The sequence below is a fragment of the Pogoniulus pusillus genome, chromosome 37, assembly GCF_015220805.1.
Source record: "Pogoniulus pusillus isolate bPogPus1 chromosome 37, bPogPus1.pri, whole genome shotgun sequence".
NCBI classification, from domain to species: domain Eukaryota; kingdom Metazoa; phylum Chordata; class Aves; order Piciformes; family Lybiidae; genus Pogoniulus; species Pogoniulus pusillus.
In genome coordinates, this window is record NC_087300.1 from 374,528 (window position 1) to 387,560 (window position 13,033).

The window sequence follows — 13,033 nt, forward strand, 5'->3', positions numbered from 1 at the left end:
CCACCCCCGTCCTCTCCCAACAGGCCCTGCTCAAGAACCTGTCCCCAGCTTTCTGCTCAGCCCCTTGAAGCATTCAGAGGTCACCAGAAGGTCTCCCTGCAGCCTTCTCCAGGATGATTTTCCCCAAGAGAAGAACAGAGGTGGGAAGAAGAGCCCTGATGAGGACCATCTCACAGAAGCTCTTTCTCTTCCCTGCATTTAACTCTGCACTTGGGTGTCTGTCACAGACCAGCAGTTCTTCGCTATGAGCAGTTGAGCAGCACAGCCTGGAGAGGTTGCTCTGAGCAGCAGAGGCTGTCCTGGTGCTGCAGCAGAGCGAGGCTTTGCCTTCCCCACCCTGCACTGCCAGCAGTGCTCTGGAACAGCCATTCAAGGACACAGCAGCTCCTCTGCCCGGCAGTGCTGCTGGCAGCAAAGCACAACCTGCAGGGCTCCTGGGGGGAAGCTCCAGAGTCTGTCACTACCAAACTCCTGCTGGCAAACAAAAAACAACCCAGGTTTATCTCTGGGCTTGTGGCTGAGGGAGCACTTCAGAGGCTCAAGTGGGGTTCGATCACCTCTGTCTACCCAATGAACCTCCTGATCTTGGCCTGTTTCTGCTCCCTGCCTGCAGAAGAACAAAGAAGGGTAGCCCTGGTGGGCTGCAGCTGGATGCGTCCTGGGAAGCTGGACGTAACCAAGTAACAGGATCCTAGCAACAGGCTTCAGCTGAGGAGTTAAAGATAGAAACCGAAGCAGGCAGCAGCAAAACGGCAGCTCCTGCCCACAGGCACCCGAGCCGGGGCAGCAGGGCTGGGCAGGGTGAGAGGTGTCTGCCCAACAGAAGTGCAGCCACAGCAGAGGAATCTTTTAAGCACTTTAGAGCTGCCAGGTTCTGTACAATCGCCCTTGGCACACACACAACCCGCGGGCACTGCAGAGCCTGGCACGGACCCCCGCGGGGCGCACGCAGCCCCTCCGCCCCTGCGGTTGTGTTCTGTGTCTTGAGACAAAGCAGCAACCCCCGGCCCCAGCGCACCCCCGCGGTATGAAAACAGTGAAGCACAAAAGTGGGTGCTGTGGCAGAGCCCTGGGGGGTTTTCCCTTTTTCCCTTGTTTTCACAATCAGAAGTCTCTCAAAACCCCAAGGGCCCCACACAGCCCCCGCAGTGCAGTAGCTGCTGCTGCAGCTGCTCCTCCCACGCCAATGTCACCCAACAAAGTGCCTGAGTCAAGTCCTCTTCAGTAACAAAAAGGGATGGAGAAAAGCCGTAAAAATCCTAATGGGCTCTGGCAGGTGGCTGGCACTGCCCCGCGGGGCTGCTCCTGCTCACCACATCCCTTTAGCCCTCACCCCTCTGCCCCGAGGGCTGGAGACCCCTGAGATGTTTCTTCTGGCCCTGAAGGGGCTGGGTGCAGGATGTGGGGGAGCTGGGAGGTGCTCTGCCTCCCAGCAGAGGCCAAGTGCTTTTTGTTCCCCCTCCTCAAGAGCACCAGAGCTGGGGAACTGCCAGCCCAGCTCGGCTCCCTGGCAGTGGTGCTGTGGGCACCGTGGGTGCTGTGCCTGACAGAAGGTCCCTGCTGCAGGGAACCTTCATAGCCCTTTGACGCTGCTGGTTTCTGATCAGCAGTGAGAAATGTCCCTGGAGGGCCTCACCAAGCACTGCCTGGCTTGGGGCACTGCCTGAGGGGGACCTGCCCTGGAGCCAGCCTGGCTCCTGCTCCTGGATCTGGGCGGCAGTGAGGGGGCAGGGAAAGGGGTGAAGAGGATGAGCTCCACCTGGGAGCAGAGGAGACATCCGAGCCTGTGTGAGGAGAGGCAGCAGGAGACGCTGGATCGCGCCACGCTGCAGAGGTCATCAATGCCCCAGAGGTCACAGGGCACCAGGCAGGGGGCATCTGGGTGGGTTTGGGTCTGTGCTGTCCCACTCTGGCTCCTGACCCAAAAGGGACGAGAGCCACCTAAGACAAGACAGAAGCAGGCAGCTGACAGGAGGAAAATGACCCCAGACCTCCCAGGGTAAACAAAGAGCCTCAGCTCTGGGGGCAGCTTCCAGCAGCTGGAGAAGCTGTTCCCTGCAGTGGCACAGCCTCCAGAGCAGCTGCTGGGCTGGGCAGTTATCAGCTTCCTTTCCAAGAGGGACCATCTGAAGGCAGAAATCAAGCTCCCAGCAGGGGCAGCTACAGTTCTCCCTGCATAACTGGTCACAGCTCTGCCCTGCCAGCAGCAGGCTGCAACCAGCAAGAAGTCTCCCAGCAGCAGGTTCCTGTCTGCTGGTGGAAGGGGCTGGCAGTGGGAGGAGCTGGGAAGGAAAACATTTCCTTCCAGAAAGCAGTTTTCCAGGAGCAGGGACTGAGGCTGTCTGGGACCTCTCCCCGTGGATCACAGGCCAGGATCCAGCAAGCACCAGACCCAGACCCACTGGAGCATGCTGTTGGAGGCATTTCCACGGCAGCAGGATGGTGACAACAGAGCTTTGGGCTCCCAGCAGCTGGCCAGGTCCCAGGCTCCTTGCCTTCAAGCTGGGGAAAACTCCCAGCCTGGGGTTTGGCTTAGGGGGAGGTGATGGCTCCAGACTTCTCAGGCTTCTTGCCCTTGGAGAGGGCAGCTGCCTGCTTCAGGAGTTCTCTGTTCTTGGCCTGGGAACAGAGAAAAGGAGGAGCTCATGGCACAGCTCAGCAGCAGCTCTTGGGATCACAAAATCATGGAGTTGTTTGGGTTGGAAAAGCCCTCAGAGATCATCCAGCACAACCACCAACCACCATGGCCACTACACCACAACCCCAGGTGCCACAGCCACACCTTTCTGGAATACCTCCAGGGATGGGCATTCCACCACCTCCCAGGGCAGCCTGTGCCAGTCCCTGACTGCTCTGGCAGTGAAGAAATTTCCACTAATGTCCAACCCAAGCCTCCCCTAGCACAATCTGAGGTCATTTCTATTACCTGATACCAGAGAGAAGAGACCAACCCCCACCTCAGTGCCACCTAGGATGCCAGAACCAGACCTGCTGGTTAGAGAAGGGTTGGACTTAATGATCTGAAAGGTCTTTGCCAACCCAAAGGATTCTGTGGATCTGCTGCTTCCTCCCTTTCCAGAGCTGAGCAAGACGAAGGCTGTGGAAGGTGTCTGGCAGCTCTGCAGGCAGCATATCACACCACAAAGGCTGTCACCTGTAGCTGCTCCATGACCTCCTTGTGTGTCTTCTCCATTTGGTTCATCTTGGCCCTCATCTGGGACTCCTGATACTGCAGGTCAGCCTTCAGCTCTGTGATCTGCAGAGGGAGCAGGAAGGAGCAAGTGAGCTGGAAGGGGAACTGAAGGCCTCCACCCTGCCAGAACAGGGCTCTGCAGGAGTGCTGTGAGCTGGCCGAGGGTGAGGAGAGCAGGACCAGAGCAGGGAGAGGCTCAGGGCTCCTCCCGCAGGGAGCAGCATCTTCTGCTCTGTCTTGCTCCCTCACAGAGGTCGCTGAGACAGTGGCCAGAAAACAGCCTTCCATGAAATGGGATCTCCTGGGCGGGTCCAGAAAGCCTCTGAGCGTGGGCAGGTGGAGCCTGGAAGCAGCCACCAGCTCCTGCTCCCTCCACGACCAAGGCCAGGCCGTGCTGCAGCAGGAGCTGTGTGAGCAGCCCAGACAGCTGTGGGGAGCAGGCCAAGGGCTGTACCTTCTTCTCTTTCTCCAGGATCATCTGATCCTTCTGGTGCAGCATCTTCTTCAAGGTAGCCACCTCCTCCTTCAGCTGGGCAATGATGACAAAGTGGTCAGTGCCAGGAGAGTCCAGGGCCAGGTCTGGAGAGAAGCTGCAGCAGAGGAAGGGAAAGGCTCAGCACAACCTCGGCCTTACAGCCAGGAGGGAACCTCCCAGGCAGTACTGCAAGGAGAATGGGAACCATCCTGACACACGTCCTGGCCTCCAGGCACCCCTCAAGAGCAGATGTCACCTGCACCCGTCCTGGATGCCACATGGAATGACAAGGATCATGAGTGACACATTGAGCTGTGGTGCTGTGTGGTCAGCAGGCCCTGACACTGCTCCAGGGGGCCCCTGACCATTTTCAAACCAGAGAGTTGAGGAGAGCAAGTAGAGAGGGAGTGAAACTTTCTGCAGTCACTCAGGAGCTCTCTGCTCGGGCCCTGGATGTGTCAACAGCCACCCTGGGAGCAGAGAGCAACAAGCAGCCTCCAAGTTTGACGAGCAACGCAGGAGCAGGTGCCTAGACCCAAGCCAGTACTGTCCTCAGCAGGGAAAAGGGGAAAACCACTTGGAATCATGGAATTGTTTGGGTTGGAAAAGCCCTCTGAGATACCCAGCACAAGCCTCAGCCCAGCACCACCATGGCCCCCAAACCATGGCTCCAGTGCCACGGCCACACCTTGAACACCTCCAGGGATGGGGACTCCACCACCTCCCTGGGCAGCCTGTGCCAGTTCCTGACCACTCTGGCACCAAAGAAATTGTTTCTTGTGTCCAACCTAACCCTCTCCTGGCACAATTCCAGGCCATTTCCTCTCCTTCTGATCCTAGGGAGAAGAGCCCAACCCCACCTCGCTCCAACCTCCTTGCAGGGAGCTGCTGACTTTCACGTTTAGACTCCCCCAAGACAAAGCAATTTAGGAAGAAGCTTCATTAGCACTTCAGGGCAGGAAAGGCTCTGCCAGGCAGAGAAACCACATCAGGGACTGAGCAACCAGCCGAGAACCTATCTGGGCAGAAGTCACTGGGAGAGGACACTTGGCAAAGGAAACAGAGCTGAGGGTCTCTAGGAGACAGCTCCCAGTGAGGCGTTACATGGTCAGAGCACTCTGACAGCAGAACCCCCCCAGGGCCAGTGCAAGCTGTGGCACTGGCTGGTCACCCAGGGCAGCTCTGCAGGGCAGAAGGTGCTGCATGTATGCTGGTGATCAACACCTCCTCTGGGAAGCTGCTCTGGGACAGTCTCCCAAGGGAGGTGGTGGAGCTGCAGCACCTGCCACAGGCCAGCATGGTGCTGCCAGCAGCTCTGAGATGCCACTCGGTGCAAAGGTGCTGGGGAGGAGACAAGGGAAGGGACAAAGCAGCCCCAGAGCAGGGAAGCTGCCTGCATCCCTCCCTCTTTCTCCAGAGCAGGGGGAGCTGCATGCCTGCATCCCTCCATCCCCAGAGCAGGAGGAGCTGCCTGCCTGTACCCCTCTGGCTAGCAGCAAAGTGCCTCATAGCAACCCTGTGCCGAGGCAAGCTCTGCTGATGAAGAGTGCCAGGAGATGCTCACAGCAGCAGGGAAAACTCCCCCCGTGGCAGCTCCTGCAGCACAGCAGCCTGTGGAGATGGCAAGGCGAGAGCCACCCCTGCCACCCAGTGTGAGGAGAGCACAGCAGGGCCACCAGCCTTCCACAGAGCCTGGGCCTGGGGTCTGCCCTGAGGGTGGGTGATGTGGGCTCAGAGTGGCTGGGCAGCCCCTCCTGTGGCACAACCTCCCCCAGGTGCAAACACCCATCTCAGCCTGTAGGGCCTTGTGCCTTCTCTGGCAGCACCCACAGTGCAGCTCAGCCCAAATCTGGGGCCTCAAGCACAGCCCGGGACTTTCCCAGGATCCCAGCACGGTTGGGCTGGAAGGGACCTCTGGAGCTCACCCAGTCCAACCCTCCTGCTCCAGCAGGGCACGCACAGCAGCTTGCCCAGGAGCACAGGGCCAGGGAGGGCCAGAAGCTCTCCAGAGAGCCCATCAGGAGCTGGGGTAGGTCTCAGTACAGTGCTGGTTGTGCACCACCCCCTGTGCTCCTGCAGACCCTCACTGCCACCCAGGCTGCAGGCTGACTGCATGGAGAAGAGAGGAGGGTGTGGGGAGGGTTCATCCTCAGGGAGGCCTAGGGTGGACATCAGAAGAAGCTTCTTGACTGAAAGGGCTCTCAAAGCCTGGCACAGGCTGCCCAGGGAGGTGGCTCAAAGAGGCAGAGGTGTGGTGATGAGGCCCATGGGCCAGCCCCAGCCTGGGCAGAGCTAGGGAATGTTTGGAGAGGAGGATCTCAAAGGGCTTTCCCAACCCAAGCCATTCCAAGGCTCCACTACCACTGCTCAGCAGCGGCTCTAGCAGCCCTGTTGGCACTCAGCAGCCTGTGCTCTGCCTGTGCTCCCAACTCACTGCTGCTTGCAAAGAGATCCATGGAGAGGGAGCAGCTCCAGGAATGAGGCAGGGCAAGAGGGGAGAAGAGGAGAGGTGATCTCACTTCAGGATGGCAGTGCCTTGAGAGACAGCACAATGGTGGGCACCAAGACTCTGGTGGGAAGCAGCCCACTGCGCCAGCGTGGATGGGGCACTCTGGGTAGGGGGACAAAGCATCTCGGGAGAGGAAGGAACGCTAGGAACCAGAGAGGAAAGGCAGGAGTGAAAATGTGCACCCAGAGCAGCAAACCCCCAAGTCCACCTCACTGCTCCTTCTGCCAGCAGCTCCCATGCTGCCACGCATGCAGCTGGTGCCCGCACATCCAGCGCCAACCGCGGCCACAGAGCGAGGGCAGAGGTTCCGTGCAAGGCTGTGGCTGGTCCCTCCCCCAGGAGGCAGGAGGGGAAGCAGGAGCTGCATCTCCATCCTCTCCTCTGAGAGCCTCTCCCTGCACATCAGCCCAAGAGCCCCAAAAGCACAACACCTGCAGAGCCCCACTCTGCACCCTCCCACCCCTGTAACTGCAGCTGGAGGACAGAGCTGAGCTGGCTGCAGGCACCAGGCAGGTCCTGTTCCAGCAGCTGCAGGAGCTGCATGTCCTGGGCCTCTGCAAACCCACCCTAGGTGCCTGCCAGCTGCTGGGAAGCTGCTAATGCTGCCTGCTCTTCTCCAGACTGACACTGAGGCTTGCCCTAGCCCAGGTGCCAGCCCCCAAATCCCTGCTCTGGCCCAGGAGCCTCCTGCTGTTCCTACAGAACCTCAGCAAGCAAGGCCACCCAGCCCTGGCTGCCTCTGAAGAGGCTCACCTGTCACCGTTGGCAGATATGGCATCAAACTTGGCTTTCTTCTTTGGGATCTCGTTCTGAAGGGAGGAGGTGGATAAGGTTTTCTGACTGGGAAGAGGAGGAAATGCTCTGTCAGAGCCTGAGGGACCCCAGGCCAGGGCAGAGCAGCAGATCAGCATCCCCCTGACTCCAAACCCATCCAAACAACAGCTCTGAGAGCAAGGACAAGGGTCACAAATTCCTTCCTTCAGGAGTAGCTGAGACCAAACAGAACACAAGATGCCAGTTGGAGCAGCAGGCAGGAGGAGAGCTCAGGCTTGGCACTGCCCTTTCCATCCTCCCGCTTCAGCAGCTGGGCTCCAGCTGTGAACAAAGCCAGGCTCAGCCCCAGCACAGTAGAGCCCTCTGGCCAGATCCTGCTCAACAGGACAGCTGCCCCAGCCCACCCCTGCGGCCCCCAGCACTGCCCCAGCTGCTACCAACGCACATCTTGTGGGGCATGGAGCAGCCAGGCAGGCTCTGTGCCAGGCAGGCTCTGTGCCAGGCCCCCGTTCAGTACCTGCTGTAGTGGCTGCCACTGCCCAGCCTGTACTGCTGCTTCTCCTGCAGGCCGCCCCGCGAGGAGCTGCCCAGGTGCTTGCACTGCTCCTTGGTCTTCTGCAGCACCCTCTTGTAGGACAGGGTGCAGAGCCAGCACAGCAGTTTGCCATCCACCTGCGCCGGGAGAGAGGCCGAGTCGCGGGCACGGCTCTGGCTGCAGAGCAGCCGCGGAGCAGGCACAGGGCAGCCTGTGCCGCTGCGGTGCTGTGGCCGGGGAGGGGCCTGCAGAGCCCATCCAGCCCGGCCCTGCACGCAGCAGGGACATCCCCAGGCACAGCTCAGAGCCCCAGACAACCTGACCTGGTGCCTGGCATGGGGCAGCTCCCACCTCTCTGGCAGCCTGGGACAGGTTTTCACCACCCTCAGTGTCAAACATTTCTCCCTTCTCTTCAGTCTCAATGTCCCTCTTGGAGTCCAAACCATCCCCCCTTGTGCTGCCGCCGCAGGCCCTGCCCAGCAGCTGTGCCCGGCCCTGCCGGCGGCGCTGACCTTCCTGCGGTCGTCCTTCCTGTCGAAGGCGCAGTGCTGCTTGCACTGCTCGCAGGGCTGGGGCGGGCCGTGCTTCTTCTCCGAGTTGGTGCAGCGCTGGCACTTGCTGCCGATGAAGGCCGCGATGATGTTGCAGTACTGGCAGGGCTTGGGCTGCAGGGACAGCGACAGCCACAGGGTCACAGGCCGGGCAGCAAGGGCCCTCTCAGAGCGCCCGGCGCAAGCATCGCCCCAGCGCTGCCAGGGCCCTCAGCACCACACCTCTGACCCCCTCGCAGAGATGGGGACTCCATCACTGCCCTGGGCAGCCTGGGCCAGGCCCGGACAACCCTCAGCGGGCAGAAATTGTTCCTTGTGGCCAACCCAAACCTGCCCTGAGGCAACTTTCCCCTTGGTCTATCACTCGCTCCTTGGGAGAAGAGCCAAACCTCCATCTGGCTCTGGCCTCCCAGAGAGCAATGAGGTGTCCCCCATCCTCCTCTTCTCCAGGCTGAATATCCCCAGGTCCCTCAGCTGCCCTTCCCCAGCCCTGTTTGCTGCCCTTCTTTGGGTCTGCTCCAGCCCCCTGATGTCCCTCTTGGAGGGAGGGGCCCAAACCTGACCCCAGAATCTGAACTGTGGCCTCAGCAGTGCCCAGCACAGGGCATGATCCCTGTCCTGCTGTCACACTGTTGTGCCACTCAGCCACAGCACCCAGGAAACCTTTAGCCAGTGCTGAGCACCAAACAGCAACAGCCACAGCTGCTTCTCCAGAGCTCACAGCAGCAGGAGCAAAAGGCTCATCCCTGCAGCAGCCTGGGGGCTTGCTTCTACTGGGCACGGAGCAGCTCATGCCCAGGCCACAGACCAAGAGCTGCTCTCTTCTGGACCAAGAGGGAAAACGGCAGAAGCTTCCTGCCCGAAGGGCCTGTGCTGGTGACCTGCCCTGCTGCTAGAGCAGAGCCTGAGCTGCTCTGGGCTGCAGCAGCAGAGACGAGACATGAAGGGGAGGTGGTGAGGAGCCTGCTGCTTACCGTGCCGTAGAGCTTCACGTTCTGAGCACACTTCTTGCATATTGTGTTGGTTTTGCTGCAAAGGGGAGCACACAACAGACCATTAGGACCCCCCCAGCGCACACAACAGCCCAGCAGGGCCTCCCAGCAACGCTGCACTTTGCTGGCCAGGATCCTACCTTCCCTCTCCAGAGAAAATAAACCTCTCTGGTCAGGATCCCAACTGCCTTAGCTCCTGTCAACAGTGGCAGTGCTGCAGTCACTCTCAGCAGGGGCGCTGGGCTCAAGGTGAGGTTCCTGTCCCTGCCTGCTCGAGGATGATTTCCCCCCGAGGTAGCAGAGCACGGAGGGATCTTTTAATGAGGCTGCCCCCAGGGGACCCCAGGGTTTTGTTCTCAGGAGCACAGGAGCCTGCTCCTTGTCTAACTGGCAAGGGGTGTGACTGAGCACTGCTGACAGCCTGGCTGTTCAGGGAGCTCTGCCCTGGATGAACAGGTTAAGGCAGGTCAGCACAGAGGTGGATTTGTCCAGCAAACACAGGTAAGAACATCCCTGGGTTCACCTCTGTCCTTTCTCTAAGCTACAGAGCTGGCAGGAAATAACTCTGGGCACCAGCAGTCAGGTAAGAGGGAAGCTGGTGAGGAGAGGCACGCAGATCCTTCACTGGCAGAGAGAGGAGTCCTGCCCAAAGACAAAAGCCAAGCAAAAGGTGCAGCTGAAAGGACACCCCAGAGGCACAGAGACCTGCCCAATGGCTACTGAAGAAGGCCAAATGTCCCTAGACTGTCCCACAGTACTGAACTAAGGTCAAGGCTCAGTCAGAGCAGGTGTGGACACACTCCCTGGCTCTGCCTGCTGTGAAGCAGATGCTGCTGTGCTCAGGCATTACCTCTCCTGCTGGAACTCTGTCCTGCAGTAGGTGCATTTAACGATGGGATGTGCAATCCGACACTCCTGCAACGGCAGAAGCCTTCAGTGAGCCACAGTCTCCATCCTCAGACCCCTCCTGACCTCCACTCTCCTGGACACTCATCCCACTCCCTGCACAGTCGTGGCCCAAGGACAGAAGAGGGTGGCAGCAGTAACGTGTCACAGGTGAGGCAGCAGCAAACTGAGGGTCCTAACAAGGGAGTATTCATGCCCAGCCTCCCCAGACAAGGGTCATGGTGGCTGGCACAGGGAGTTCTGCCACAGTTATTCACACCTCAGCCCTCCCCCCGCTGCCTGTGCCTGGAAAGCCTCCAGCCCCACTCTCTGCTCCCCTGCCTCGGAGGTTCCCCTGTGCTCCCCTGCTTTGCCCCACAGCAGTCCCAAGCTGCTTCACCTCCTGCCCTGTCTCAGCCCTGACCTCGTGCTTCCCCACGCAAGCTGCCCCCTCAACCAGACTGCCCCCAAACCCACCTCCCTCCTTCCAGACGCTGCAAACCCTCCCCAGGTGCCCCAAGACCCTCTCAAACACCCCCTAAATGCCACAGGCCCCCTCCTCTCCTTGCTAACAGCCTCCCTCACAATCAATCCTCAGCTGCCGCTAGGCCTCCCCCCACGAAGAGCAGCTCCTCTCCAGCTCCCCCGGGGGTCCCACTCCAACACCCTCCATACACCCGAGCAGCCTTCGATGCTCAGGTAGCCCTGGCCAAAAAGCAGCCCCTCAGTACCACAGCCCCTGACCGCTCCCCGGCGCTAGCAGCCACCCCCACCCCTCGACGTCTCTGCCCTGCTGCCAGGCTCCCGCCTGAGCAGCCCACAGCTGCCCGGCCTGGCCCACGCAGGCGCCTCGGTGCCCCGGGCCGAGAGATGCTCCCAGGGCCGCTCCATAAACATCCCCCAAAGACCCCCCGGGAGGCCCCAGACCGCTCGCGAACACCTCCTGCCCCCACTCCCACCAAAGCCTCCGGACCCCTCGCCCGCCCCCGCCCCTCTCAGGCCCCGTTCTCCCGGGGCCTCCCGCGGCCGCGCCGCACCTTGCAGAGCTGCTGGCCCTGGCTGAGCGCCTCGAAGGGGAAGCGCTGGTGGCACTTGGTGCAGGCGTACAGCGCCGCCATGCCTCCGCCCGCGCTCCGGCGCGCCGCCCCCGCCCCGCCCGCCGCGCCTCCCCTTCGCCATTGGCCAGCGCCCGCATCACTCTCGCCTGAGCCGTTCCTGATTGGTCAATTTGGCGTGACGCGCAGCTGGGGGGCGGGGGTTCAGGAGGGGCGGTGACGTCACGTGGTGATGCAATTGCCCCGCCCCTCCCGCGTGACGCAGTCCGCGCGAGACCGCCCCACAATGCCCTGCGGGACCGGCCCGGAAGTGAGGCCTGGCCGGGGCCGGGGCCGGGGCTCGGCGCTCAGCTGCGGTGGGCCAGGGTGGGCTGGGCCATGGCTGGGGAGCAGCAAAGATCAGAGCGGGTAGGGCCAAGCCTGGACAAGAAGAAGAGAAGCTGTGGGGTGAATGTGCAGGCTCAGCGGAGGAAGGGAAGCTCGGGCAGGGCAGGGCAGGGCAGGGCAGGCGAGGAGCTGCTGCAGTGAGGCCTCAGTGGAGGTCAGCGAAGGGATGATGCAGCAGAAAGCTGCGGGGGGAGGAGTTGCCTGGGGAACAGAGCCACAAGGGCTGGAGACAGAGGCAAGGCAGAGGGAAAGCAGTGCCTGGAAGGTTGAGGGAACGAGAACTGGCGGCAGAGGCAGCAGGAGGGAGGAGGTAGTGTCTGCAGCGAAAGGAAACCCTTCCTGTGGAGTTGTTTCCCCTGCACTGGCTCCAGCTGCTGGCCTGCCGCAGCTGCTCCTCCGCCGGTGCAGCCCAGCCAGAGGATGATCTGCGTGGGTGGATCTGCCTCTGCCGTGGGGCAGGGCCAGAGCTGCGAACCACAGCTCGGTGTATCTGCACCAGAGCCTGGTGCTGGAGTTGCCAGCTGCAGACCCTGGGCAGGTTGGCTCCAGGCTGGGCTGGAGCTGCAGCAGCAGCAGCCAGGGCAGAGCATGCTCTCTGCTCACACTGAAGGCAGTTTTGCATCAAGTCGTGTTCATGGAGCCCAGCATGGAGGGGTGGGAAAGGCCCTCTGGAGCCCACCTAGTGCCACCCCCCTGCTCCAGCAGGGCACCCACAGCAGCCTGCCCAGGAGCACAGTGCCCAGGGAGGGTTGGAAGCTCTGCAGAGAAGGAGACTCCACAACGTCTGTGGGCAGCCTGCTCCAGGCTCCAGCTCCAACAGGCCAAAGAAATTTCTCCTGTTCAGGTGGCACCTCCTGGGTTCCAGTCTGTGCCTGGTGCCCCTCGCTCTGTCCCTGGGAACCACCGGTAAGGCTCAGCCCCACCCTGTACCACATGTGCCCAGCACTCCAGCTGTGGGCTCCCTGTGAGAAGAGGAGAACCTTCCCTGGGCCCTGCGGGCACGTTGCTGGCTCCTGGGGATCTCGTCCCTAACCCCAACCCTTCTCCTTGGAGCTGCTCCCCAGCAGGTGCCCCTCAGCGGTACTGCTGCAGGTGAGGCACGAAGTGGTGCCGAGAGCTTGGGTCGCTGCTGCCCGCCCGAGCAGAGGAACTGAAGCGTTCTGGAGTTCAAAGCTGGTTCTGCAGCTGCCAGATGTGCGAACAAAGGGCAGCAACTGCTCGGAGCTGTCGAAACGCACAGCAGCCTGAGCTGCTGCTTCTCCTGCCTGACGTTCCTGCGCCCTCACCCCCCTTCCTGCTCCCTGCCCCTGAAGGATGCCTTGAACCTTTGGGAAACTTCTTTCCCCACCTTTTCTTCCAGCAGGTGACAGAGAAGTCCCAGTGGTGGAGCTGAACCGCGAGCTGCTGGCTGCAGCTCTCCCGAGGCGGGCCGGAGGAGTGCGGGGGGCTGCGGGGGTGTGCATATTAAACCCAAATTCTGCTGTGCTTGGCTACCTCGGGGGCTGCCTCTAATCACCGGGCAAATGTGCTGCGTCTGGGAGAGACGCTTCGTGGCAGGGAATGGGCTGCGTGGAGCTGGCTGCCGGGCGGGGATTGGGAAATCTCGGGCGGTGGAAGCAGAAGGCAGAGCTTGGCAGAGGCGTTGGGTGCTGCAAGCAAACCCTGCTCACTGCTCGG

General features: G+C 61.1%; 1 protein-coding gene and 1 long non-coding RNA gene across 4 annotated transcripts; one reads left to right on the plus strand and one right to left on the minus strand.

The window, feature by feature from the left end:
- Positions 1-843: 843 nt before the first annotated feature.
- On the minus strand, positions 844-11,047 carry FAM76A (family with sequence similarity 76 member A). Of its 2 annotated transcripts, XM_064172881.1 has the most exons (10): positions 10,952-11,047; positions 9,880-9,944; positions 9,012-9,066; positions 7,999-8,151; positions 7,469-7,623; positions 6,931-7,017; positions 6,188-6,319; positions 3,648-3,783; positions 3,155-3,256; positions 844-2,619 (listed from the first exon to the last, which is right to left on the minus strand). In XM_064172881.1, exons 1-10 carry the CDS (start codon positions 11,030-11,032, stop codon positions 2,533-2,535), a joined length of 1,053 nt encoding a protein of 350 aa, XP_064028951.1. In that variant the 5' UTR covers positions 11,033-11,047; the 3' UTR covers positions 844-2,532. The 2 variants fall into 2 exon arrangements, with proteins under 2 accessions (XP_064028951.1, XP_064028952.1); XM_064172882.1 differs by lacking the exon at positions 6,188-6,319.
- A 226-nt stretch (positions 11,048-11,273) lies between these two features.
- LOC135190768 (uncharacterized) lies at positions 11,274-12,849 on the plus strand. Of its 2 annotated transcripts, none has more exons than XR_010308618.1 (2): positions 11,274-11,377; positions 12,201-12,849. It is a non-coding gene; the product is annotated as an uncharacterized LOC135190768 (long non-coding RNA). The 2 variants fall into 2 exon arrangements; XR_010308619.1 differs by lacking the exon at positions 11,274-11,377 and adding an exon at positions 11,412-11,666.
- Positions 12,850-13,033: the final 184 nt, after the last annotated feature.